Genomic DNA, 27337 nt, shown 5'->3' on the forward strand with positions numbered 1-27337 from the left:
GACCTTGGCTACTCTAACCGTGAAGAAGTTCTTCCTAATGTCCAATCTAAATCTGCTCTCTGCTAGCTTGTGGCCATTATTTCTTGTAACCCCCAGGGGCGCCTTGGCGAATAAATACTCACCAATTCCCTTCTGTGCCCCCGTGACGAACTTATAGGCAGCCACAAGGTCGCCTCTCAACCTTCTCTTGCGGAGGCTGAAACGGTCCAGTTTCTCTAGTCTCTCCTCGTAGGGCTTGGTCTGCAGGCCCTTAACCATACGAGTGGCCCTTCTCTGGACCCTCTCCAGGTTATCTGCATCCCTCTTGAAGTGCAGTGCCCAGAATTGCACGCAGTACTCCAACTGCGGTCTGACCAGCGCCCGATAGAGGGGAAGTATCACCTCCTTGGACCTATTCGTCATGCATCTGCTGATGCACGATAAAGTGCCATTGGCTTTTCTGATGGCTTCATCACACTGCAGACTCATGTTTATCTTCGAGTCCACTAGGACTCCAAGATCCCTTTCCACTTACGTGCCACCCAGCAGGTCATTCCCTAGACTGTAGGTGTGCTGGACATTTTTCCTCCCTTGGTGCAGCACTTTGCATTTCTCCTTGTTGAACTGCATTCTGTTGTTTTCTGCCCACTTGTCTAACCTGTCCAGGTCTGCTTGCAGCTGTTCCCTGCCCTCCGGCGTGTCCACTTCTCCCCATAGCTTTGTGTCACCTGCAAACTTGGACAGAGTACATTTCACTCCCTCGTCCAAGTCGCTGATGAAGACATTAGAGAGTATCGGTCCAAGGACCGAGCCCTGCGGGACCCCACTGCCCACACCCTTCCAGGTCGAAGCTGACCCATCCACCACGACTCTCGGGGGGCGACCCTCCAGCCAATTCGCCACCCACCAGACTGTGTAGTCATCCAAGTCATAGCCTCTTAACTTGTTCACTTGTATTGGGTGGGATACCGTATCGAAGGCCTTCCTGAAGTCTAAGTATACGACATCCACCCCTCCTCCTGTGTCCAGGCGTTTCATAACCTGGTCATAGAAAGAGACTAGATTGGTCAGGCACGATCTGCCTGCCACGAACCCGTGCTGGTTTCCCCTCAGCATAATTTGTCCTGCCGGGCTCTCGCATATGTGAGCCTTGATAATTTTTTCAAAGACTTTGCCAAGGATGGAGGTGAGAGTGACTGGCCTATAGTTGCCCAAGTCCTCCTTCCTCCCCTTCTTGAAAATGGGGACCACACTGGCCCTTTTCCAGTCCTCCGGGACTTGGCCCGTGCGCCACGAGTGTTCAAATACTCCCGCCAGTGGCTCTGCAATGATGTCGGCCAGTGCCTTCAGCACCCTCGGATGGAGCTCATCCGGGCCTGCCGACTTAAAGGCATCCAGTTCTTCCAAATGACTCTGCACCATTTCAGGGTCTACGCATGCAAGTCTGGCACCTTGCTGCTGCCTCTCTACAACCCCAGTGAGAGACTTGTCGTGCCCCTCGCTTAGGAACACTGAGGCAAAGAACTTGTTCAGGAGTTCAGCCTTGTCCCCCCTGTCTGTCACCAATTGTTTCTGCCCATTTAGCAGGGGTCCTATTCCTCCCTGGGCCTTCCTTTTACTCCCTATGTATCTAAAGAACAATTTCTTGTTGTCCTTTACTTGGGATGCCATCCTCAGCTCCATGGTAGCTTTGGCCCGTCTAACTGCCTCCCTACAAGCACGAGCAGAGGAGGTATATTCGTCTTTGGTGATCTCTCCTTGTTTCCACTTTGTGTGTGCTCCCCTTTTGGCCCTTAGGCTGCCCTGGATTTCTGCGGTCAGCCAGGGAAGCCTCCTGGCCCCTTTCCCTCTTTTACCCCGCATGGGGATCGTCTCGCTTTGTGGCCGAAGGATCGTTTCCTTAAGGCACAGCCACCCTTCTTGGGCTCCCATCATTTCAAAACTCCTACTCTGCAGTGCGTCCTTGACTAATCGCCTGAGTTCATTTAAATCAGCTTTCCTAAAGTCTAGTACTTTCACCCTACTAGTTACCTTACCCACTCGATGTCTTATGGTGAATTCTATTATTAGGTGATCACTGTCCCCCAGATGGCTACCGATCTGTAGGTCCCCTACCATGTCATCCCCCGTTGCCAATACCAGATCCAGTATGGCATTCCCCCTAGTGGGACCATGTACCTCCTGAGTCAGGTGGAGGTTCTGTACACAGGTTAGAAACCTGCATGAGCGGTGGGACTTTGCCGTCTATGTCTCCCAGCCAGGGTAGTTTAGGTCCCCCATGACTACCGCCTCTTTAGCTTTTATGGTCTCCGTGAGCTGCCTCAGGAGCCCCGCATCTATTTCTTCCCCTTGATGTGGGGGTCTGTAGCAGACCCCTACCACCAAATCCCTTTCTCCTTGCCCCTCACGTAGCCTAACCCACAATCCTTCTACTTCCTCATCCTTGGATTCCGTCTTGATGAGGGTTGACGTATATTGCTCATTGACATAGAGCGCAACCCCTCCCCCTTTTTTCCCCACCCTGTCCTTTCTGTACGATCTCATTTTAATTTGATACCTGATTCAACTTAGCGCTCAGCAAATTTCATTGCAACACTCGCAGTCGCCATCTTGGGTCATCAAAAACTTTCCGTTTCGTTTAACGGTCATTTCACTTAATGCTCAGTTTTTCAGGAACCAATTAAGAGCACTAAGCAGGGGTTGCCTGTAGACACTCCTTCCTTCTGAGGAGATGGTGGAAGAAACTGGGCTTCTGCTCCCCACTTATTTTTTTTTTTTTACTTCATCACAATAAATTTAAAAAGCCCTAAAAGATACTTGTCAACAACAAACCTGATTGATTTTAACATTAGAAATCCAGGCCCTGTTTAAAATGACAAAAACTACCATATCTGGTAACTACTGAAAATTTCACTAATCAAGACCATAAAAAAGCAACCGAAAAGGAGAAATCTTGACCGAAGACTGTTTTGCAACCTGTTTTTGTCTGTTTTATTAACTCCTACATAATCCTTAGTATCTAACGGACATTCAGAACAAATAGGTCATTCTTATAGATTCAAATTTATACTATTTTAATGAAGATAAGAGAACTCTGTTAACACATGTGAATCCCCCAAGAAACATTCCTGCCAAATCAGAAAAGACAAGACTTGATGTTCCTGTTGCAAACATTTAATAAAAATCACAAAGGAGCAATTTGAAAAGCACCTTGGAAGTCACTTAAAAAAAGAAAAAGGAAAAAAAGGGGGCAGGGAAGAAGAGAGAAAGAGTTGCCCTGATTTCAGTGTGAATAACTTCTGTCACTCAAATTACTCAAATGATAATAAAAATAAAAATATGAAGCAACGTGCCAGAAACTTATCCAGGGAGCAGGATACTTCTGACTTCGAATCATCTAATTTCCCAGTGTTTTTATTATCTCACATGGTTCTACTCTCTCAGTCTCCTGAAGAGAATCAATTCCTAAATGCTTGCACCTTGTCTATTGATCCCTTCATTTATTGCAATAAAAAGGATCACCCACCACTTGTCTTTTTAAAATAAACTGACATTCAGAAATTAAATCATCTGATTGAAATTCCTATGTGCATGCTAAGTATACAGCACTGAATTATATATAATGAACTTGAAAACTACAATGAAATATAAAGGAGCTTCCAATCATGCTCAGTCCTAGGAGAGCCCTATTAACCACACTGAATACTACTGTCTTTTAAGGAAGCTTCCAGGAGACGCTTAACAGTTTAGATAGGAACAATAAAGGCTCAATACCTGTAGAAATCATGTACCATATTTTCTTGCATACAACATGCCCTGGAAAACAATATGAACCTTGGTTTTGAAGGGCAAAATGAAGGAAAAAAATATTTTTCCAGAATATAGCTGCACAAAACAGGGACAGAGCCCAATTTAAAGTTGACTAACCTTCCCTTTCCTACTTAACTAAAGCTGAAACCCTAGATACTGCTAAAAGACTGGTCTCCTTGAAAAAAACAAAAGAGTCTCTAAGGCTGTGAAATATGAGGAAAGAGACCAGGAGCATGTAGCAAACAGCAAGATTGCCTTAAGAAAAGTTACCTTAATGGAACTTCACGACCATTCAAAAGGAGAGATCATTGTTAACAGCTTGAGTGAAGAACAATGAGCTATTACATCAATTGACTTTGACAGCTGCCTGAAGAGTAATCCAGCAATTTCTGCACTGTGGGGGAAGAATCAAGGGAGGGCACTTCTATCCTGGGAAGAAAATCAGCCTCCCACTTAATATACACACCCTAATTTTGGGGGGCTTATTTTTTGGGAAAGGAGCACACGTATGGGAGAAAATATGGTAATGTTTATGTAGGTGTCTCAATAAGCATTTGGGGTGCTTTAGTTACCAACTGAAAACTATGATTTAAAGTTTATTTCCATCAATATAAATTATATTTTCTATTTTTGGTTGGTACTAAAATATTGTGGAACTCAAGTTTTTGCGGTGCCCAAATGCTAATTTCCAATTTGAGAACATCTAAGATTATAGGCAGAATTTATGTTATTTTTCATTAAGCAGCAGAACTTATACAACCTCAGAGTTCACATCACATTTGTGAGTACAGATCAGCTCCAAATAAAGGAGCAGCTTATTACATCATCCTTCATAGTTCTCAAATCCTTTAGACCAATTTCATGGGTATGCCAAAGATGAATTTGGAAAGTCATTTGTTTTTTCAACATGCAAAAAGAATACATTGTCTACATACTGTAAACAAAACAAAACAAAAAAACCCCTGTATTTAAAAACAAAAAGCTTTTGTTTAAACTCTATGTATCCACAAATGCCCTTGTGCATTTAGCACACAACAATAAAGAACCAGGGTTTAAAACGTACAAATGTAGCAGACCACTTGCCACATATCCACACTGATTTAAAACCCACACTACATATCTTATTAAAAGTTTAACTCCAAAGTATTCTTCACAATCTGTTGTACAATTTTTACTCACAATATTCTGCATTCTGTACCTGCCATCACTGCTGAATGAAGGTTCAGAGAAACTTCGTTATATTAAGACGATATGCAGATAACCAAAATCTACCATGTCAACCCCTTTAAATGAAACACAACTTGTCAAATAACGTGTTTCAAAATCATCCACATTTTGTGGAAATAATGGATTAGGGACCATATAGTTAATATGCTCTGTATTAATATTGACTAAAGAACCAGAATTTGGAAATACGTGCATCTGTCCACTACTGCTGAGTCTCTGTGATAAGCAGACACATGCTGCTTATCCTTTTCCTTCTTCCTCTTATTTACAGAGTACAGTGTAAACAACTTAATGAACTGTGGTTCTGTACACAAGTAATGACCAGCAAATTGAAGCCAAATATTTCTCTAATGCTTTTGCACGTAATAAGAGGGCTGACATAACTTCTCATCGAAGAGGGAAGTTATTTTAAAGTCGCCCTCTGAGCCAACAGAAAGGGTGCTAAGATCCTAAATTATAGTAAAATGGTCACATATGGGGCATAATTTAGAACTATAGGGGACAACTTGGCATTTATGCAAAAAAGGGAGATGGTTATATTGCATCTGTGAAACCCAAAACCCTTTTGGATGCAAAATTCCATTTGGCTAGGCTGGGTGCATAGTAGGCATGCTACTGTCAACTGTAAATTTGTTACATCAATTCTAGTCCTTGACTGACTGACACTTCTAGTAACCTAACTTATTTTAGGCCATAAAAAACCCCAAAAATGAATTTAATGTTGGTATTAACAAGTATCCTAATTTACTGGTTTAATATTTTGAAATGTTCAAAATGTATTCATTTTGAATTATTACTACAACTTTGAGGCAAGTCACGCTTTCTAGCAACCCCTGAAAACTATGCAGATTAGTTAAATGTTATTATATATTTACTAGCACACCACAGAGTAACTTTTAAAGGTTAAACAGATGCTTCAAAACAGGAGAAAAATAGAATGTCCTAAAATTTCTGCCATTAAATAATTAAGGACATTATTTTTACTATTCCTAGTAGAATATTTTGATATCAAAAGATACAAAAATACTGCTTTTCATTTATTAATCACAGCATTCTTCAGAAGACAAGTGAGCATAATAACACATAATAACCCTGTTATGTGTGTAGCAACAGAGAATTTCACTAACTAGCTCAATGTCACCCAGTGATTCAGTTTCAGAAAGAGTAATTCACTTCAGGTTGGCTGACTCTGGAACACAGCAGTTCCTTGAAGGTTATTATATATTAAGGATCTCATAAGAAAAGAAACTTTAAGGGAACAGAGTTAAGTCAATACTAAAATCCAAACCTTAAAAATGCTCCCAAACAGGATCCAAACTGAAATTTACCTAAGAGCAGAAGGCCAGGAAAAGATGACAAACTGTACAGCAGCATTTAGGTGGAGTGAAATGCAGAGAAGAGATTCCCTGCTCCACACCACCTCTGCCTACCAATATCAGTTTAGGCAGGCTGGAGAGGTTCAAATGATATCAGTGGCCCCCAAACTTTATTAAGACCAGCTATGCATGTTTTGGACAGAGTAGCGAGAAAGTAATTTCATCCAAAAGAAAAAATGGATTGAAATTTGCATATGCTGAAGCTATGCAACTTGAAGTCTAGTCTGCAGAATCACCCACCTTCGCTCATTGCCTTAAACCACCTGTAGGGGAGTGTAACCAAGAAAAACAAAAAAACGCAAGCCCTGCAAAACTGAAAGCCATTTGATGACAATAACAGACATTCCGTACTACTACATACAATATTTATAACATTAAACAAATCCAAACACCCTTCAATCATCATCTTTAAATTTCATACCTAGTACTGTACCAATTTTGTTGGTTAACACAGAATCAGTCTGATCAAGCCAGCCTCCGCCACTGAGGCCTTCTTTAAATTTGATGAGAATAGGCTGATTACTCAGCAGGACCACAAGGATTCTCATGGCTCCAGTTACAGTGGTTGAGTGCAGATGTTCTTCCATAAACATCATGATCCAATCAAATCCCAGTGTCCTGACCAGCTCCTCACATGCTCTAATCACAAAAAAAGTTAAATGTCACAAAATTCCTTATAACAAATAGCAAGAGTCAAGGTCTTTCATTGTCAGGAAAACTCAGGCAAGAATATTAGATAAAATTAAAAATAATTTAAAACACAACAGATCTCTATGTAAACCATATCTGCTAAAGAAGAAAGGACTGTCAATCAATCAGATTTTTGTGCAGGTAACCTCTACAAAATTGTGAGCATGATGTTTGGTGGAATTAAGAGGACTGAAGGTAGTGATTTAGACTGCTCCAACTTGTTTGAAGTTACACTGAATATTGTCCATAGGTGACTGGTGCCTCCTGAGACTGGGGGGGGGGGGGGGGGGGGGGGGGGGGGGGGGGGGGGAGGCACAGTTTGTGGGAAGCAGCGTCAGTGGCGGGGTGGCGAGTGGTGACTGCCTGCAAATGCCAGCAGCAACAAGGGCCAATCTGTGGCACATGCCCCTTGAGTCCCCCCCTACCAGTCACCTATGATATTGTCTGACATTAATTTTGAGAAGCTAAACAGAAAACTTATACTGACAAGTTACAACTTATAAATCACACAACTGCTTCTGCTGAGAATAAATTTACAGTTTGAGGATCTGTCCTATATTTTTCACAAGAAGAACTACAGAACATCAAGTCCTTAACCCATGGTTAGGCTGAAACAAAGTGTTAATCATATTTGTGGAAACAAAATGTAGACTAAACTGTTTAAATATCCATCATGCATATAAATTTTGCATCTGAATTTTATGATTCAGTCAAGTTATGGTGAAATCTGAATACTACGTGTGATCCACCAAAATACAGCAAGCAGACAAATACAGCCAACACCTGTTTTAAAAGATTCTAACTTGACACAGAATTTAAAGTCCCTTTTCTCTCCCCTCTTTGGCTGTAATGTTTCATTAGCTGTTAATAACTTCAGCTGGGATTTTTAAATAGAGATTGGGCATTTTACGAGTAACAATGTTATTGAGAACATCTGTATACTGAAATTATTTAATATTTCTTTTAATTTAACATGTTTTGGAACCTGCTGGCTCCTCTCACTTTTTGAATAGAGATGACTTCTCTTTTTATATTTTGTATTTTATCTGTAGCTGTATTTAAGAAATTATTTATTTTTCATTTAAATTGCTAAAGAATGAATTCGGGAGAACAGCAGCATACTCTGAACCTGGTTATGCTTAAAGATTAAAAATCAAAAGGAACTGCCATAGCTGACTGCTGCTCCCCATACACAATCTCTTACAGCTTTGAAAATGTATAGATGGAATCACTGTAACTAAATTACATAAAATAAACTATTTTTCTTATAACAAGGCTATATAATTCTTCGCTAATGCTGCTCAAAGTAGTAGAAGCTTAAACTGAGAAAGGGTGCATGTCTTTTATACCCGCATAGTCTAATCTTCAGACGATTAGTTTGGAGGTCTCTCAACAAAAATAGATGACACGGTAATGTACAAAATAAAACATAACCCACACTATCAGAGGTTGGAACACAAAGGTAAAGAATCAAAATCAAATTTTTGCTACTGCAGCCAAAGCTAAATTCTGCTGTGACAGTCATGTAAACTTCAGGTACATCCATGGAGTTCCTCTGGATTTATATCACTATTTACAGAGTTTGACCCAACATATTTGCTCATTTATCTTAAAATTGTTACAGTCACCTTCCTTTTTTCTATCAGAAGAGTCACTGGTACTTACTGCAAGTTAACACTTGTCTTTTCTTTAGAAGTATACAGAAGTTTCAGAAGGATATCTAAAAGTCTGTTCCGCAGAAGGATAAGATTAGCAGAAACAAGGCCTCCAAAATCATCCTCTGCTCCTAAGCATGAAATAGAAGAATTAAGTGAATCTGGAAGAAGATGGATTAGTACTTCTAAGCAATTTCATGCCATCTTACAACTACAAATCGGCAACAGGTAAAACAAAAACAAACCAACAAAAAATGCTTCATTGGGATATTGGCCCGCTTGTCCCCCTGCAACAAGCCCACCATGAGAAAGAGGTAAAATAAGCCTCATTTTCCTTTAAACACAGGCCACAAAATATATTATCCCCCAACTTGGAATTGCACACCCTCTACCAAACTGACTCCATCACCAAAAAGATATCATGAAAAACACTATGTTCCATTAATATTATAGAGTAAGTAGAGCTACTTCAAGTACAAAAATTCAAACATTACTATTACTACAAAGCCCAAAACATGCAAGGTGCTTCACAGACGCATTCTCTCCCAAGAAGCTTAAATTCTAAGATGAAACACCAGAGGATTTTGATGCTGGGAAAAGTGTAAGGACAGAAGGGTTGAAGTAATAGAATTGATGCATGAATCTCTTAAATTACGTTTTTTGTTGTTATTACTTTTCTTCTACCATTCACTCCTCCATGTGTAAACACTACAGCAGCTTATGTGCCTGTGTATATACACAAAGGAAGATTATAACTTTTTTAGGCTGTACAGAAAAAGATTATGTTGAAAAAACATGAAGCCCAGCACAGAATCACTGAAAAACAGTGGAGGGACTTCAGAGGATCATCTACGCCAACCCCTGCTCAAGGTAGAATCAGCTGTCTAAATCATCCCAGAAAAAGGTATGTTTAACCTGCACTTCAAATTTGTCAATGACAAATTCCACAATTTCTCTTGATAATTTATTTCAGTGCTTGACCACACTCATAGTGATAAAGTTTTTCCTGGTATCCAACCTAAATCTACCATATTGCAAATTAAGACCAATGCCTCTCATCCCGTCTTTGGTTTTATATGCCTAGATGTCTGAATGGGTGGTAACACACAGTAGTGTAATCAGGGGTGGGGAAACAGGGCAGTAGCCCCAAGCACCCACTTAGAGGAGGCACAAGAATGACAGCCAGCTTGGCCACCAGGGGCGCCCACCATGGTAGTAAAGCCTCTAGTGACACAGAAAGGAAAGTGGAAGCTATTAGGGATGTGTGAAGCGTCGGTGGCTGATTCTATTCGGTGGAGATTTAGCCCGATTTGACAGCCGAATCTCCGAATCTGAATCAAATCAGGAGACCCTTTAATCTCTCCTAATCGATTTGGAAAGATTTGATGATTCGGACACAGACACAGCTTTAAACATTTTTTCTACATACCTCAAGGTAGCAGGCAGCTCGCGAATGCAGAGATGCTGGGGCAGACGGAGTGTCCCATAGGAGCGTGGGGGGGGAGTGTCTCCAGTGCACTTGGCAGCAGACCCGGAAGTGGACCAGAAGCACTTCCGGTCCACTTATGGATCCACCAGAGAGTGCAGGGGACCTCGCCCCACCGCCTCGGTGACTGCTACCTCCTGGGTCGGGGGGGGGGGGCACCCGGGGTCCCCCCCGTGGCCGACTGCCTAGCTGAGGAGGTGCGGGGGCTTCCCCACGTGCTCGGTGGTGGACCCGGAAATGGACCGGAAATACTTCTGGTCCACTTCCAGGTTCGCTGCTGAGCACGCGTGGGCCCCCCCCCCCCGTGCTCCTGTGGGACACTCCATCTGTCCCACCATTGCAGCGTTCATGAGCTGCACCTGGTACCTCGAGGCATGTAGAAAAACATTTAAAGTTGTGTCTATAACCAAACTGCTGATTCTCTGAGATGGCCTCGAATCTTCAGATTCAGATTTGGCTGAATTGAATCAGGACAATGATCCGAATCAATTAATCAAATAACTGTCCCCGATTTGGGCCGAATCCGAATCTAATACAGCTTGTTTCACATCCCCCCTAGAAGCAGATCATCTTAAAACTTTGATTTTTAGGGAAGACCAAACCTTCCCTACCCAGTCATGATCTCTCAAACCACCATCTTATCTGACTGAGTTATAAGTATCCCTCTGAGAACAACTGCAATTGCTTACAACAGAGGAATGTTAAGAATTCCTTTAATGCAATTAAGCAGCTAGAAACAAGGAAGAGAGAGTATCATGTAATCAGGCAGCTCTCTGTGCCCCACTAGTAAATGCTCTAACAATCAACACACTGTGAATTTCAAACTGACCTTCAGCTTAATCTCCTCAACCAAACACAGGATATTCCTGTGAGGCCAATCAAAGACCTCCATAAATAGTAAAGCAAATTCCTTTAAATAAGGGATAGAAATAAAATATATCAAACTTTTAGTTATTAGCTACTAGTTATGTATTGCTAACAGTCCTGGAACCTGTTGCTCATGTCAGTTTATGATGCTGGGTCTATAATTCTGGCTTCTCTTTTCTGCTTCAATTAGTAATTCCAGTGAAACTGCTTTCAATGTTTGTGGCTTTAAATAAAAATGTTTTGAAAACAGCTAACAGAAAGCATTTGTTCCTGAAGGAGAAAAGTTTTCTAGGTCTATCTGAGAAAGCCAGACACTGCTCATTACTGCTTTCTAGAGGTGCACTAATACATCAGTTCGATATTGGTATAAAGAAAACTGGCTGTATCAGATATCAGCCCAGTGGGGCAGATAATTTGGCTGAGAAATGCTTGTGCTGTGAGCAGCCGCAGTGTAGCCCTCAGGCAGTGAGGAGCATAGCTGGCAGCATGGAGAGCTGCCTCCAGCTGGGAAGTCTGGCTTGGTGGAAGGGGCATGGGGAGGGAAGGGGTATGTGGGGGGGTATATCAATGCCACCCGTGGCGAGGGAGAGGGCAGGAGCAGGCACTGTCCAGATGGGGCAGGGGTTGGGCTTGAAGCAGAAGCTGGCGGTGCTGGGAAGATGCCACAACCACTCCAAATTTTGCCGCCACTGCTCCCAGCGCCATTGCCACCCAGCTGCCCGGTGCAGCCCCGGCTCTTCCTGGTGCATGGATGCAAGACCTGGAAGGCTGAAGAGCCCGCTTTCTCTCACTGTGAATGAAGGCCTGGAGATTTCCATATGATTTCAAAAAACAAGTAGGAGAAACTGGGAAGGTAGTGAAGGGAATCAAATGAGAGGATACACAGGAACTTCTATCCATGCACAGCTTGCTTAACACACACAAATCTGAAGGACTTATTAAACTAAGCAGATATACTAGAATTAAAATGTAGAATGCATTACCAATAATAATTTAAACACAGAATATCACAGATAATTTTTCTTCTACTCAAATACTGAAAGCTACTTACCAGTATCAGGTTTTTCTTCATTATTTATCTCCATTACTACAAACTTCTCACAGACTGCAAATGTAGGCAAAGTGGAAGAGATGAATTGTCCAAACCTTTATGGAAAGAAAAGAGTGAATGCATGTGTGATGGAATGACTTTAATCTGTAAATTATTCACATTCAACAGTCACCGTAAAAATTAGTACAAGGAAAAATATACAAAAAAGTTCATTTTCTTACTTCTGAAAACTGAGACAATCAGTGTTCAGAGACTAATATCTATCTCCTAAAAGGGTATCCCTGACCAAACATTACAGGTCAAAATGCTGTTAAAATATCCTAGACTGTCAAGACTGGTGTGAAAGTGAATTCTCTTGCACTGAAAATGCTCAAATACAATATAAGAATGTTATCTTAGAAAGCAGGAAGAATAACTATTTAGTAAAGACTGTCTTCCCAACAGAGTACCACAAAGAGGGGCAAAAGAGAAATAAGTTTTGCTTACTTGTCAGTAAGCAATTTGACATGTACTTAGCTAGCTTAACTCCTGCATAGTTGTGCATTCTCTCTCTGTTATTTTGATTTTATCTAGGGCTTCTATTCTTGTTTTCCTGTTCTTTGGAAGAAATGCACACCAATCCTGAAGAGTACAACTAAGACAATACTAAACACTGTTACCCAGATTCTGGCTGTACTGCTACCATTAAGGGTAAACAGAAAGCCCTGAGGAGTGGCAGGAATAAAGCAACAAACATTATTTTTGTTCATTTCATAAGAATAATTATGAATTGCATATCATTTATTCTATACATAAATGATGTCTAGAGCATGGTAAACATACAGAAAGGTAAGTTGTTTCATACTAACAACAAATGAAAAGTAAAAACACTAACTGAGCCGAAGTAGCAATATGACAATTCTTTACTCTTATCTATTCTTTATTTACTAATTTGATTTATATGCCACCCTACCCAGCAAAGGTTCATGGCAGTTTACAATGAGAACAGAGTAACTTTTAAACCAGGGGAATGAACAAGAGAATAAGACAACTTAAAAGGGAACTAGAATACCAACATAAAACAGAAGCCCCCTAAACAATATCCCACTCTCACAACACCCCTGAACATAAGCCTCCTCTAACGCCAGCACCCCAACCTCTCACCGTCCCTCCCTTTCTATCTCAACCTCTCATTGCCCCTCTCCCTCTGCCCCAGAACTCTGAATCACCACCCCTCGTTCTACGCTGCCTCCAACCTCCTGGCCCTCCAGGGTCCTCCCTAATTACCCTCTCTGCATTACCACCATTCCCTCCCACAGTCTGCATTTACCAATTAATTAAACATGTTATAAGTCCTTATACAGACCAGATGCAACTGAAAAGGTAACATTTATCTGTAGTCACCCACTGTTCCATCAGAGATACTCAGATATTTTCCTACAAGCTGCCTGTTTAGAAAGAGAACTAGAAATAAACCTCTCAGATGAGAATGGTAAATGCCGCATTTTAACGTGGAGCAGCATGACAGCTCCAAAGGTTCTAAAGAAACCCAAATTTAAGCACAAGTGATACAGACTTGACAATCTCCAAAAATGGTCACAATCTCTTGGAGCAATTGTGAATTTAGAATATTATGCATCTCTGCCATGTTTATAATTATTTCTAGTACAAGCTTTCATACTGGAAAACATTCTAGGGCAATTTAATACTAATTTCTACTGTGACTTAAACTGAGCTTAAGGTGCAATTCCAGGGCACTGGTTTTAAACTATTTCCTGTGGTTTTTACATTTATATGTACTGAATAGCTCCAATAAACTCTTTATATTAGTCCCCTACAGAAGCACTACCATCCGCAAGTTTCTTGCAAAGCCCCATCTTAAATAAATAAATAAATAAATAATGCATAAATAAATGTCAGTAAGTGTTTGTGTTACCTGAGCAGGTCACTGCTGCTGGGAAAACCCTGAAGCAAAAAGCTCAGCACATTACTAACTGCAGCAATAGTAGGCTGGGATAAAGATGCATCTCGAAGAGTCAACAGTAGTTTAGGGATTAGCTGGAACTCCCTCATTAATTTAGCATTCTTTGCTGCTTCACTGAAAGACAGAAAGAAAAAAAAAAAGATTTAATAAACAATCAGGACATTTCCTGGATAATTCCTTATTTTAGATTATATTACCAGGCTAATATCAACTAATACCTGGACTCTGTGAGAAGTTCAATGAAGTGCTCAAATAATGAAAGATGAAGCTCATATGGGGCATGGAGCCAGACCTGAAATACAGAATATACAGTGGTACATTTTAGATGAAAAATCTATGAAAATCTAATCACATGTAATATATTAAGCATGAAACAAATCCTGGATTACTGGGGTTTTTTTAAATTAATCCAGTGGATTACCTCATAATTTTCTTGTCTACCCTACTCAAATGATAATTTCAGTTTTGAATTACACAGCCAACAGAGAAAAGCCAACTATAGAGGCAAAGCTACAGAAGACTACTTGAAGACCACAGGTAAACTCCATGTATATGGTGAAACGGGAATAACATTTACTAATTATCACAATAACAAATCAGAGTTCTATGAAAAGAATCACAGAACCACATCATGATCCTGAATTTATAACTAGTTTACTGCCACTGACTTAGACAGAATTCTTTAAGATTTAAACTGGTCTGAGTTCAGAATTAGATTTAACATTTATCTTTTTAAACTCTTTGCCACCTGAAATAAAGATGACCTGTTACTAAATTAACTCTGTTTCTCTGTCAAAACTAAACTCAGTCTTTACTGACAATTCTTTCAATTTCAAAAAACATTTTCTATACAATATTTTAAGTAATTTCTACTTTTCACAGCAGATCATTTGTTGCATCAATGGAAGCAACGAGACAGGCAAGTGATAGAAAGGTAGAAGGTTAAGGCTTCAAATCTTAAAGTAAACCCGAGACTGAAAAATAAAATAAGACAGATTTGAACCCTCTTTCTATTAAAAATGGCTTGAAAGAGTAAATAAAGCAAGTTTTCTTGCCCCTTTACTTGTTCTTTTTTTTTTAAAGGTAGAAGTATGAGAAAGTGCAGCTCTTGCATTCTTTTTATCAGGAGGTCTCTTCTTGGAGAGTCCAATTAGTCCATATGCTTGCTTTAAGAGATGTTACTGGGGACTGTCTGCCTACGGACACCATTCATTAGTTAATTAAGTCTCAAAGGTCCAAAAAGCCTAACAAAATCATTTTTCTCCTCTGTCAGGTTCTTTCTTTTTTTACTTTATATTGTGAATCCCTTTGTTCTCTAGTTGCACTGAGAGAGGACACTTTTTAAAAGGCTCACTTTAGATCTTTCATACTGCAGTTATTATTATACTGAATGTAAGACCCTTAAAATTGTTCAGCCAGCTCCCTTTATAAAGATCAGAATCTACAACAAAAGTACTCATTATTTTTATGAAGTTTCCATTTTTTGTCAAAAGAGCTACTGCCGTGTTTCAGACTGTATTATTATTTTGTTCTCCTGGCTTAAGTTCCCTACGGCCAAAACAGCAGAAGATCAGACCTGCCTGACAGGTTTTTGGGACAAACACTTGTCAAAAAAGCAGCTCTCTTCCCTAAAAATTTCAAAAGGGTTAAAATGGAAATGTTTTTACAAAAACAGCTTTAAAAAAATTAAGGCAATTGTTGACAGGAAATGTTTTTGTACTAAAAATTGACTTTTTTTTTTTTTTATTGTTTTCACTTATAATGGGGGTCTAAGTCTAGGTATTGGTATTAGGGATGTAAATATATTTTTAAAAAACATTTGTGTAACCTCCTCTAATTATATTGGTTAAACGATTAGCCAATAACAAGGCAGCTTGGACACAGCTGCTGCTAGAAGATACCCCCAGCTCCCAGGACCCCTTGACTGTGGGGGAGGGAGGGAGAAGGCAAGTCAAGCCAGACAAGAGACCTAGTGAAGCCCTGCACTGGGTAGAAGAAAGCACCTCTGAATGAGCAGCTAATTGCTTAATTTGGGATGGAGGGAAGGAGGAAAGAAGGGAGGGATGGAGCACCTGTGAATGATCCCTGCTACCCCCCCAACTGCCCCACGCTGCATGGGGGGCTTTGCACAAGCCCCCCCAACCCCCTACTCTGCTCCCCCAGTCCCACCATGGCTGCCTTGCCTGCCCCAGCTCCAGCTCTTTAAGAAAAAAAAAAAAACCCAAGAAAACCCCCCAAACTCACCATTCCTGCTGGGCGGCGGGGGTCAATCCTCACTGCCCCGTGCCACGTGGGGGGCTCTTCCATGAGCCGCCCGAAGCCACTTCAGGGCTTTTCTCATTTTGTTATTTTTCTTAAAGGGCCAGGGCTGGAGCAAGTGGGGCAGCCATAGGGGAGTCTGGGGAGCAGGGGGAAGGTCAGGGGCCTCATGCAGAGCCTCCCACGCAGTGTGAGGCAGTGGGGGGCAGAGGGGATCGCCCCCCAACCTTGCAGCACCTAGTGAGTGGGGCTCTTTTTTAAAGCACCAGGAGCTGGGGCGGGCAGAGCAGGCAAGGGATGGGGGCTGGCAGAGGTCCCCCCACTCCCCCACCCCATACTTACCAGCTTCGAGTCCAGCTGCAGCTCCCTGCTGCAGCCACTGGGGACTGTCCAAATCATCGAAGCTCTCCGAAGAGCTTCAAATCAATTCATACCTTTTACATGGTCCCCTGATTCTATTTGGATTCAAACATTCAGCCACTGAATCGGGATGAATCTCCTCCCACTCGAATCACCACCCAAAGCTTCACACAGCCCTTCTGTTTTCCAATTAGGCTACGGGTACTAGTCCCCCTCGCTGCTCCCCTCTTCTCCTCCTCCCTCCTGCCTTCTGCTTCCTGCTAGGGCACTGCAAGGCTTCCCTTCCCCACTTCCCTGTCACACTGAGCTGGCCCCAAGCTAAAGGATAACTGGTAAACTATCGGTTATCATTGCACTTATTGGTTAAATGATTAATCATTTAACGTGTCACATAACTAATTGCTATAGACATATCTATGCATTTTTAAGCCTTTGGTAGGCATGCTACATAAAGAACAATCTTAACCGTCACACAACAGGATTTTGTGTAATGTATCATAAATGGGCAAAAAGCAGGGCAACAGGCCCATTATTTTTGTATCTCATTTGAGAAAATTTGCACTAGCATCTCATAAAGCAGGCTGTTACCTACTGAAGTTCATGCCTCTCTGAACCAGTTAGTCTCTAAGGTACCACCTTGCCCTACCTTCTTTCCCCAAAAAGTTTAAAATTATAAGCTTCATTTTTCAATGCCCTGCCTCCTAAAATCATAAAATGGTATTGACACATGAGAGTGGACCTTTGTGGATTTTTAAAGCACCCCAGGGAACCCAGTAGAACAGCTATAACAATTTCAGGGAAACTAAAAGAAATATTCTAGTAAATAGCATAAGTTCAATTTTCACAAATGGGCTCCTTAATATGACATCCAAAAATACATTTAGACACCCTAACTTCATAGGGATGTAAACTGTGCACATCCATAGTTTAAACAAATGAGAGTAATCCTATTTAGGACATATGGCATGTGAAAATTAGCCTTCCCAAGTAGCTCCTAAGTTCCCCAACAAAACCTCACAAGAGTATGACAATTAAAATAGTTACGATCAATCTATGTTTCGTATAAATAATACAGAGGGAATTTGACAGTCACATACTGAATCAGGCAACTTGCCTCACAGTTCTTCTTAAAATACCATAAAGTAAATGCAATTTTTCTCTTAACTCTAAATTTCTTCATGTTTAATGCTGCACTCTAGGTTATACTTGGAGGCTGTGCACACAGAAATGTAACTGCCCTACTTCTCAATGCAACGGAGATTTGATGCCTAAGGTTCTGACACGCTGTGCTGCAAAAATTTATTACTTGTTGTTATTTTCAGTGTCTCTTTTCTCTCTCAAAATATTTACTAAAATAAAACATGCAGATTAACAGAACCAACTATTTAACAGTTAACTGAAATCATCTTTTCTATGCAGCAATAATTTCTATGTATTAGAAGTAAAGCAACCACAGCAGGCAGAGTTAATACAAGAACTGCACTGCACTGCTGGTGAATCAGACTCTCTGCACTGTCTGCTTTATTATACTGAATAATCAACTACCCAAATACACATAGCTAGTTTTCAAGGATGCTTTACATACCTCAAAATCACACAGCAAATCCTGAAAGGCTGTTGAATTTGGAATAATGGAGGTTTCATGCCCACTGTCAACAGTTCCTACCAAAGAAAAGGTCAGATGGAGTATGTGGCTGTTCAAAAGGGAGCGTTTCTTCTTTAGCAGCATTGCCAGTAACTAAAAAAAAAAAAAAAAATAGGAGCGCAGGAAAATTCAGTAATGTCATCTTCTTATGTCAACACTAAAGGCAAGAAGACTTTTCAAACCTTATGAATTTGATTAACATACTTTTGTGATGTTCTAGAATCACCATTAAAAAAAACATGCATCAATCACAATTCTTCACTAACTTGCAGCAAGATTGGGTTAGAATCCCAGGGAGCATTCATATTCTAGAACATTTTGTCCCCAGACAAAGAGCAGCAAATTTCTAGAAACCTCATTAACTCTAGGGGGGTATATGATCAATTCTCCCAAAAGTTGAAAGTAATCTAAAATAGTAAATGATGACATATAACAGTATTGTGTACAACTGACTGTGGGTGCTGCCTTGTTGTGGCAACCCAACTGGATACAAGTTGAAAGAGTTCTCTCTCACCCTGCATTTCACCCATTCATTACAATGACGGATCAAGTCCCTAGACCCTGATGTAAGCAAAGCATTATAATGATTAGGTTTTTTACATTTTCAAGTAATGTGAATTTTTCCTTTTTTGCAATCAAAGAATGTCACACTCTTGTTTATTGCCTTTCATGCTCCATATCCAATAATTTTACTTGACTTACAGGGGATAAAAGTAACTGCTGAGCTAGCAGGTGTCTCATAAATGGAAGGACAAACTATTCATGTATCGCATTAACTCACTTTTTTGTTTTTAGTAAGTTGGTAGTTTTAGCTGTAACTGATTTAAAACTCATTTTACACTCTTCTTTTAAACCATCCTAAATAACTTACATTATTTAGCTAACAGTGAGAGAATCCTAAGGCAGCTATTTATACTATTACAAAAATCATGATGATTATAAATGCATTGAAGTATAAAAGTGTACATGTACTCAGTTATACAACAAATTCAATTAATCTGATCTGCTATGTCTGATTTCTCCATACCTGATAACCTTTGATCCTTTCCATTTCTTTACTGGCTAGTGGGTTGCTCTTTACAACGCATACCAAGGCCTTCACAGCTGCATATAATCCCTCTACATCTGATGCCATGGCTACAAGACCCAGAATGGCAGCAGCTCCACCAATATATTGTAATGTAGTGGCAACAGGCTTAGGTTCAAATGTTCTTACTCCTGTGCACAAGGTAGTAAAAAGTAAATTAATTAATCTATTTCACTGTTGTACAGTATTTATAGTTATTATCATAACTGTCACTTTAAAAAAAAAATCAAGCTATTAGTGAATTCTATCAGAAGCAGAAAAGAAGGAAGGAAGTAAATTTAGAAGGAACTAAGTAAATTTATTTACTTAGTTTAGTGAAACTGCAGGCCCCATGGAAATTCTTTTTTGATATCTACATTATTTATGAATGGGAAGCATTAAACTAGAAAACACAAACAACTTAAATCAAGGCAATTAATGTAAGACCATCATTTACGGAGCTTTGTACAATTATACAGTAAAACCATTTAATACATCTATAAAAAGACCAAATTTTAATCTCACCCAAATACCCTATCAGAGCCGCCCCAATGGTACGTGCTGGTCCATTCAGATGTCCTGCTGAGTTATGAAGCAGCTTCACTGGAGTGGCATTCTCATGGGAAGACACAGCCAGCTAAACAAGGGTGATCAAGGGAGAAGCCTTTTTATTCTTTGAGAAAAATATACATGAATTTCTCCCATGTGAGGTACCTTCCAGCCTGTTACAATCGATCAATTCATAAATAAGGTCTGAAATAATGACATTTCAGATATTCCCAAAGAGGCCACTGGCAAAATTTATAATAATTGAATTTTGACTTTATCCAAGATTTCTGCCAATCTTTTTTTCTACTAAACAAAATTATAACAACTTTTACAAGAAGAGCTTGTAAAAAAATCACCAACTCAAGGACATTCAATGAAAGGCTTTTTAAAAATTTGATTTGTTAGCATCAACTAACTGCAGAAAGTTTGTTTAGTTGATTTTTAGCTTTTCAAATCAGACCCATCATATCAGTGATCCAAGTAAAAGTTAATAGTCACAACTGCTGTTTACCCTAGGAGATTAACCTGGGTCCTAAAAATATTTAGGTACATAAATAGCCCCAATGAAGTCAGCAGAATTACCCATATGTGCACGATTATTAACATTCAAATTTCACAGGATTTGGCAATTCATAATAGTTTGTCTTACTACAAGCATTATTGTTTCATAACCCGTTCTTCAATCTTTTCATTAAGAATTAAAACTAACATGTACAAAAAAGTATAAAAAATGATATACTATATTCTTTTACCCCTTTGCTAGTCATTTGTAGTTCTAAGAAACGGAGCAAAATCCAAGAGCATCACCTAATAAAAAAGTTCAGTGCAGTTTAAAAACTTAAGTAAAAAGGAACAGAGAACACTTTTGGTAACAATGGAAATTGACAGGTATAAATTCAGTAGTCCAATATAATCTGATCCTGGATTCCAACAATTACTTCTCCTATCATGCCAAAATGCATGGCAGAATACGCAATTTCTGTGATCAGGGACAAAATTTGTCCAATCATAATTGGGCAACTGCTGGGGCTGGCTTCCTGCAGCTCTCACCACTTAGCAACTTTAAACCAGTGCAGGGGGAATAGCATGATGCATGGCTTTGTGTGTGCTGGTCTGGGGGAGCTGATGTACTCTCCCTACCTAAGAAGTACCTGTGCACTGGGCAGCCCTGTATGGCACCTATAAACTTGCGTACAGGTCAGCCCCACAGACGGATGTCTGGCATGTGCCTTTAAACTTGCCAGAAGGGGAGGGCCCAACTCAGGTTTTACTTAAAGTGCCAGATAAAAATCAGCCACAAAGGTGTTCCACATTAATTGTGGAACATCTTTGTGACTGATTTGTTATTTTATAGTGTGATAAATTGGTTAAATGTGTGACAATATATAGCAGTTTAGACTCCAAACCTTACGCTTGTCCAACTTCTAAGTGCCCTGGGGCTGCATGCCCTGAAGACTACACCAATGGGCTTGCATGCTACATGGGTGTCCCTAACCTCTCCCTACTACTGGACACAAGCACCCCAACTTCACTTCAGATCCCTGACCATAGACTTCCCCACTGCACCAAGCTACATAGATGCCTCAGGTTCCTCTCTTGTTCTGTCCCAGCCAGTGGGAAGGGGGCAGGAAGTGGAATCCAGGAGGGATGGGGAGTCGGGAGGCACTCGATGCTTCTGCAGCTAGAGTGATGGCTTCTTTGTGGCCTGCTTGCAGCCCACAGGCTGCTGCTTGGACAGCATTCACAACAATAATTAACAACTGAACTAGGAAGCCTTATATGATTAAGATATTTTTTTAAAACAATTATATTCCTGAATTTAACACCGTGAATTTTTAAATATACCTGTTTGGCAATCGCTTTACTGTCTAATTTGTTGTAAACTTTCCTTATTCTTGCCACTGTCAGTGAAGAAACAGAAAGTGCATAGAGGCCAAATGAGACCTTCTCCTCTGGTACCAAAGACACTGGAGAGGGACTGACTCCTTCTGATTTAGAATCTTTACCTTAAATAAAAGAAAAAGAAAAAAAGTATACCAAAATAAAAATTTTACATTGAAACAGCTCAAGCAAATTATACCTCAGAATACTCTCCAAATTCAGTGGCTTGAATTTACAGATAGCTAAAGTTGTGTGTTGCCTTCATGTATGGATTGAGCAAAAATACAAGTGTAGATCAATGTAGGTGAATTAAAGGACAAAATTCTGCATACATTTGGATCAAATAAAAGAAAACATTAACATGTATTTTTTGTCCATATTAAAGGTTAATTATATTCACCCTTTACTGAGAAATTTTTGCTTTGTGGTATGCACAAAAATTCTCATTTCCCCCATCTCATTCATTCTGACATGCAGGATGATCAACAGTAACCAGTAATGGATTTTCCTGTTCTCTAGGGCTTCTTTCTTTGATTCCCTTCTGGCCTCCAAGAGTAGTCAGACTTTCCTAGATAAGAAGAGGAGTCTGTCACCAAGGCCTGGTTTTATAGAGCTTGGTAGGGTAAAGTATGAATCTGGACCATGACCAAGGAAAAAAAATTAGCCAGGAAATGTAATTATTACATGCCTATCTACTGATCTGTGACAACGGGTGCGTCCAGACAAGCGCGCATGTGCCTCTTGCAGCGTCTCAAACCCCTTTGAGATGTTGCAAGAGGCATGTGCAGGAATGAAAAAAATGTTCCCCCTGCTTCAAGTTTGCAGCATGGGGACAAAATTAGACCCCTGGATATCCAGCGGTCAAAAAAACCCCTCCAAACCAAAAAAAAAACTGCTCCGCAGAACAGTGGCGCACGGCGTGCCTGGAGCAAACACAGGGGTCAGTCCTCCAGAAGAGATGCTCTGGTTTCAGCCAGAGCGTGTCTGTGGTGCTCCTGATGCCCAAGGTAAGCTAGGGAATGGGGTGGGGGGGTTATGGGTGTGGGTGGGCATGTGTGATGAGTGACGGGGGGTACCAGGGGGGTGGTGTTGGGAGCAGAGGGGGTTCTTGGGGGCTATGGGGAATGGAGGTGGATGAGGAACGGCGGGATGTCACAGTGGGAAGGGACGTGGAGAGGCTCAAGCGGGGGCTGCCACACACCTACCCCCCCACCCTGCCCCTGTGGCGCCGGCAGCAGCAGGCAGCATGGCTGTGGTTCTGCTACAGGCAGTGTCGCAGTGCTGTGTGACCCAGGCTCCTACATGCTGAATGGACCTGGCCTGGCCTGCTAGTACATGGCCTTGGATTGGCTGGGCCGGGCTGGGTCCATTCAATATGTAGGAGTGCTGGCAGGACCTGGTGCAGCTTGGTGTACAGTCCCTGCCAAACCCTGCTGGTACGGTCCCTACTGCTGGAGGTAAGTTATGGCCCTGCATAGAGGGGCTGTGGCCCCGCAGGGTACCTGGGACCCTGTGGTCCTGCAGGGCGTCTGGGATCCTGGACGGGGTTGGGGCTGTGACTCTGGAGGGTGCCTGGGACCCTACACCGGGGGGGGGAGGGGGGGGTGTGCCATGGCCCTGCAGGGTGCCTGGGGCCCTGTAGGGCGGGCAGTCCATTTGCTGTGGGGGGGCTGCACTCCCATACCAACAGTCTCCCCGCAATTGCCCCACACCTACCCACACACTAACCCACACCCCTCCAAACCCACCCACCCACCCGCCTTCCCCACACACTCCTTCTTAGTCCCTTCCTGCAAACCCCACATCCCCCATCACACACCCATCATGTATGAAGAAAACCAAAAGCACACATTCACACATATAGATATTTAGAATTAATTTTATTATGATGATAGAGATACTGGTAGGCTTCCAAATTGCTTTAACATTGTAAATATACCAATAAAGCATTGCCTAACTGATCAATCTGTGTGCACGTGCGTGTGCAGTGGTGTTTTGTTCTAATTGTGGAAGAACATGGATTTTGGGGTATTTTAAAAAGTGGACTTGGGATGCTGCTACAGCAGTCCAGCTGGCACAAGGGGTAGTGTCCTCAGATATCAATTGGCCGGGCTCCAGAAGCTCCTACGGGAGAGTAGCCCTGCAGTACTTGACAGGGCAGCTTTTTGTCCTGTTGGGGACAGCATAGGTGCTGGCCCCAGGCTCTAGCTCCCCCTGGCTGCAGATCTGGGAGGAGTTAGGCAGAGTTATTTTGCCCCAAGTGGCACAATTTGCTTCACAACAAAGTGTATGCTCAGGCATGTGTGCTGAGGCAAAAAGCCCCGGCTCAAATTTGCACCGCTTCTATTTGAGATGCTTCAAGCACACATGCTTTCATGTGTGGACATGCCCAACATAGACCCTAGGGGCATTTGAACACATGTTTGCGCTGCAGCACTGGATGCTTTAAAAAAGTGCCTGGTGCTGAGATGCATGCAGCTGTATAAGTGGCGAACTGCGCATCAGTGCTGAGAAAATTGCAGTGGCGCACTTCAGTTCAAAAGTGCACCACTGCCATTTTCTGCGCACTGACATGCATTTTGCTGCTTATACAATTGCATGGAACACAGCGCAGTGTGCATCAGCTTGCATGAAGACTTGATTAACTGAGTCTGCTCCAACCCACTAGATCTCCGGCGTGTCATGGGACAAAAAGGTATGTGCATAAATCCCCTAGGTTCTCTGTAGAAGTATCTTGAGAAGCTTCCCATGCAAGAATGAGACCCAAGGCTGAATTAGATGAGGAAACAGAAGGCCCAGAACCAGGCAATAATGCCAAAGAAAACATCCGATTTGTTTATTTTTCACCGGTAAGGGTGAGTTTCTGATAAAATTCTGCTATACCCAAACTAGTGCACTCACACCTCTTCTCTCTTAATTAGCAGGTAGCTAAAGCTCCAGTGTAGGAGGCTCTATTTCACTTGACAGGGAACTTTTGGCCTCCTAAGATTCCTGAATACCAGCCTTAATGCTTTGGTCATGATGCCATGTTGATAATGCTTTGGGGACTTTTCTCTTAAGTAAAAAAACTAAAAGACTCCCCGGAAGACTTTTTATCTGAGTATGACCTAAGCCATTCTTTTCAAGAAACTGAACTGCTATCATGGAACCAAAACAAAAGACTTAGGACTTTGGGTCCCAGTCAAAGTGCTCTTGGCATGGGGACCTTCATTTCTTGCAAGAGTGTCAAGCAGGCCCATGCCGCAAACCCGGCTGGGTCAGTTTGGTAATTATGAACCAAGTAGTTCTGTGATGACCAGTTTTCTTCAGAACGCATAACAGACCAAGATAACAATGTGTAATACAGGGGGAAAATTCATGGAATGGCAAACGAGTCTGAAATCAGAGTTATTATGCCTGGATATCTGACGTCAAAAAGGGAGCACCCAACACTCTTTACTGTTGTGGAGAGGCCCATGACAGGCACACACCAAATCTTGTGCATCAACCAGAATGTCTCTAGGGTGAGCCTCCTTTCCTTTGTAAGGGATGATTGGTCTTTCACAGCCTCAGACAAATCTTACCTGCTGTCTCTTTCTTTCATAGCTGGGGAAAAGCCTCTGGCATCATGGGGAAAATTCTGTTGTCTTTTAGGAAAGCTCTGTTTCTATATATGCTGAAACTCACCTAATAGAATTGAGGCAGGGTAGGTTACTCTCAGTGACAACAAAAAAAAGTCAGGTCCATATGGGACATTTCTCCTGTAAGCAGCAGCACACTTGATTGTTTTTCCTTTTAGTCTTCTGTGCTTGAAAGCCATGAAACAGCCAAACTTGGACACAGAAATCTGCCTGCATGTCACTTTTAATGAGGAAAATCTCTAACTGCAAAAGCAGGAGAGAGCTCTACAAAGTAGAAGAATCTTTGATGATAACTAGTTATCATCCTGTCACAATGAATGAGGGAAATCCCATTTGAACTGTTGCAAATAGAACTATGGAAACACTTTTCTAAAATATATTTGAACCTTATTTTCCAATGTTTTCAAACTGTCAAATGTTATTTCCAAAAATATATATTTTTTAAAATTCTGACAGTACCCACACAACTATCTTTTGCAACAATAACTCATTAATATTGTTTGCTAACTATCATTTCATCCTGTATGGTTTTATTCTCATCTGAGTTGCGTATTGTTAAATATAATTAAAATTTTAATATAGCCTTGTTTAAATTACTGGAATAAAGACAAGGTTATAAACAAAAATATAACAAGTAGGGTATCACTCTTAAAAAACCCTTTAAGTTAAAGAATTTGAACCCCATTTAAAATTTACATAAATCCTAGATTACTGCATGATTTTAGTTGTACTTACATGGGATATATACTGCTTGAAAGCTTCCAACATAATTTGGTCCCAGCTCATAAACGGTACTAACACTTGAAACTGGCAAAACTTCCTCCAAGAAATGCGTTGGTCCCAAGCGCCATACCAGCAAAGAGAGTTGGCGTTGGGCTGGTGGTGTGCCAATGTAGGAATAAACTGTGCTGACTACTGGTGGATTAGCAGAACCAGACCCACCAGGGCTACTGTGAATATAGTGAAGCTGTAAAATAGAAACATAACAAAAAGTTATTCTGGGGATATAGGTATAATTTAGAGAAAGAAAATAAATTAAAAACTAGGTCTGAAAATCTAGAAATGTTCAAATTGGTATAGAAAACATTAAGTAATCCTGATTAGTTCACTAACTCATTAACTAAAACCGAATACTACTCCCAAGGTAATTATTAGGGCTGTGCAAAGCTTTGGTTTCAAATTCGATTCGGAGGAGATTTGGCCTGATTCGGTGGCCGAATCTCCGAGCCCAAAGACCAATAAAAAGGTCCAAATCGATTCAAAGCCTCCGAATTGATTTGGGAAAGATTCGTAGAACATTTGAAGATTCGGGCAGTCCTCACTCAACACTGCAGGGAACTGGACCCAGAATCTGTGTTGGTAAGGGGGGGGGGGCCACCAGGCCCCAATCCATTCATGCTCCCCCAGCCCTCCTGAGCATCCCCAAACTCCTGCCTGCTTTCCCAGCCCCGTCAATGGCTGCCCTGCCCGGCCCGTGTCCTGGCACTTAAATAAAACAAGCAAACAAAAAAAACAAAACAAAAAACAAAACAAAAAAAAATCCCCGCACTCACTGGCTGCTGCAGCAGCCATCGGAGCAGTGGGGGGGCAGCAGGGATCACCCCACCCCCCACGAGCCAGTGAGTGCGGGGTTTTGGGTTTTTTTAAACTTCTGGGATGCTGGGGCCGGGCGGGACAGCCATCGATGGGGCTGCGAGATTGGGCAGGGGATGGGGCCTGTTCGATTCGGAGATTTGGCTGATTCGGCGGTGGCTGAATCTCTGAATTAGATTCAGCGGAAGCAAATGGGGACAGTGATTTGAGTCGCCAAATCAAATCACTGTCCCCCTGTGGCGGCGAGGTGCCCCCACAGG

General features: G+C 41.5%; 1 protein-coding gene across 8 annotated transcripts in view; it reads right to left on the minus strand.

The window, feature by feature from the left end:
* WDFY3 (WD repeat and FYVE domain containing 3) overlaps positions 1-27337 on the minus strand; it is a 378134-nt gene that overhangs the window by 96123 nt on the left and 254674 nt on the right. For all 8 annotated transcript variants that reach the window (XM_059722254.1, XM_019479325.2, XM_059722256.1 and 5 more), the window contains 10 exons: positions 26220-26451; positions 21829-21989; positions 19960-20071; positions 19396-19586; positions 18309-18461; positions 14323-14396; positions 14057-14218; positions 12142-12236; positions 8748-8868; positions 6814-7031 (listed from right to left, as the gene is read on the minus strand). In XM_059722254.1, coding sequence (XP_059578237.1) covers positions 6814-7031; positions 8748-8868; positions 12142-12236; positions 14057-14218; positions 14323-14396; positions 18309-18461; positions 19396-19586; positions 19960-20071; positions 21829-21989; positions 26220-26451 — 1519 coding nt within the window. The remainder of the gene's footprint in view (positions 1-6813; positions 7032-8747; positions 8869-12141; positions 12237-14056; positions 14219-14322; positions 14397-18308; positions 18462-19395; positions 19587-19959; positions 20072-21828; positions 21990-26219; positions 26452-27337) is intronic.

Source organism: Alligator mississippiensis, chromosome 2, assembly GCF_030867095.1.
Source record: "Alligator mississippiensis isolate rAllMis1 chromosome 2, rAllMis1, whole genome shotgun sequence".
Lineage (NCBI taxonomy): Eukaryota > Metazoa > Chordata > Crocodylia > Alligatoridae > Alligator > Alligator mississippiensis.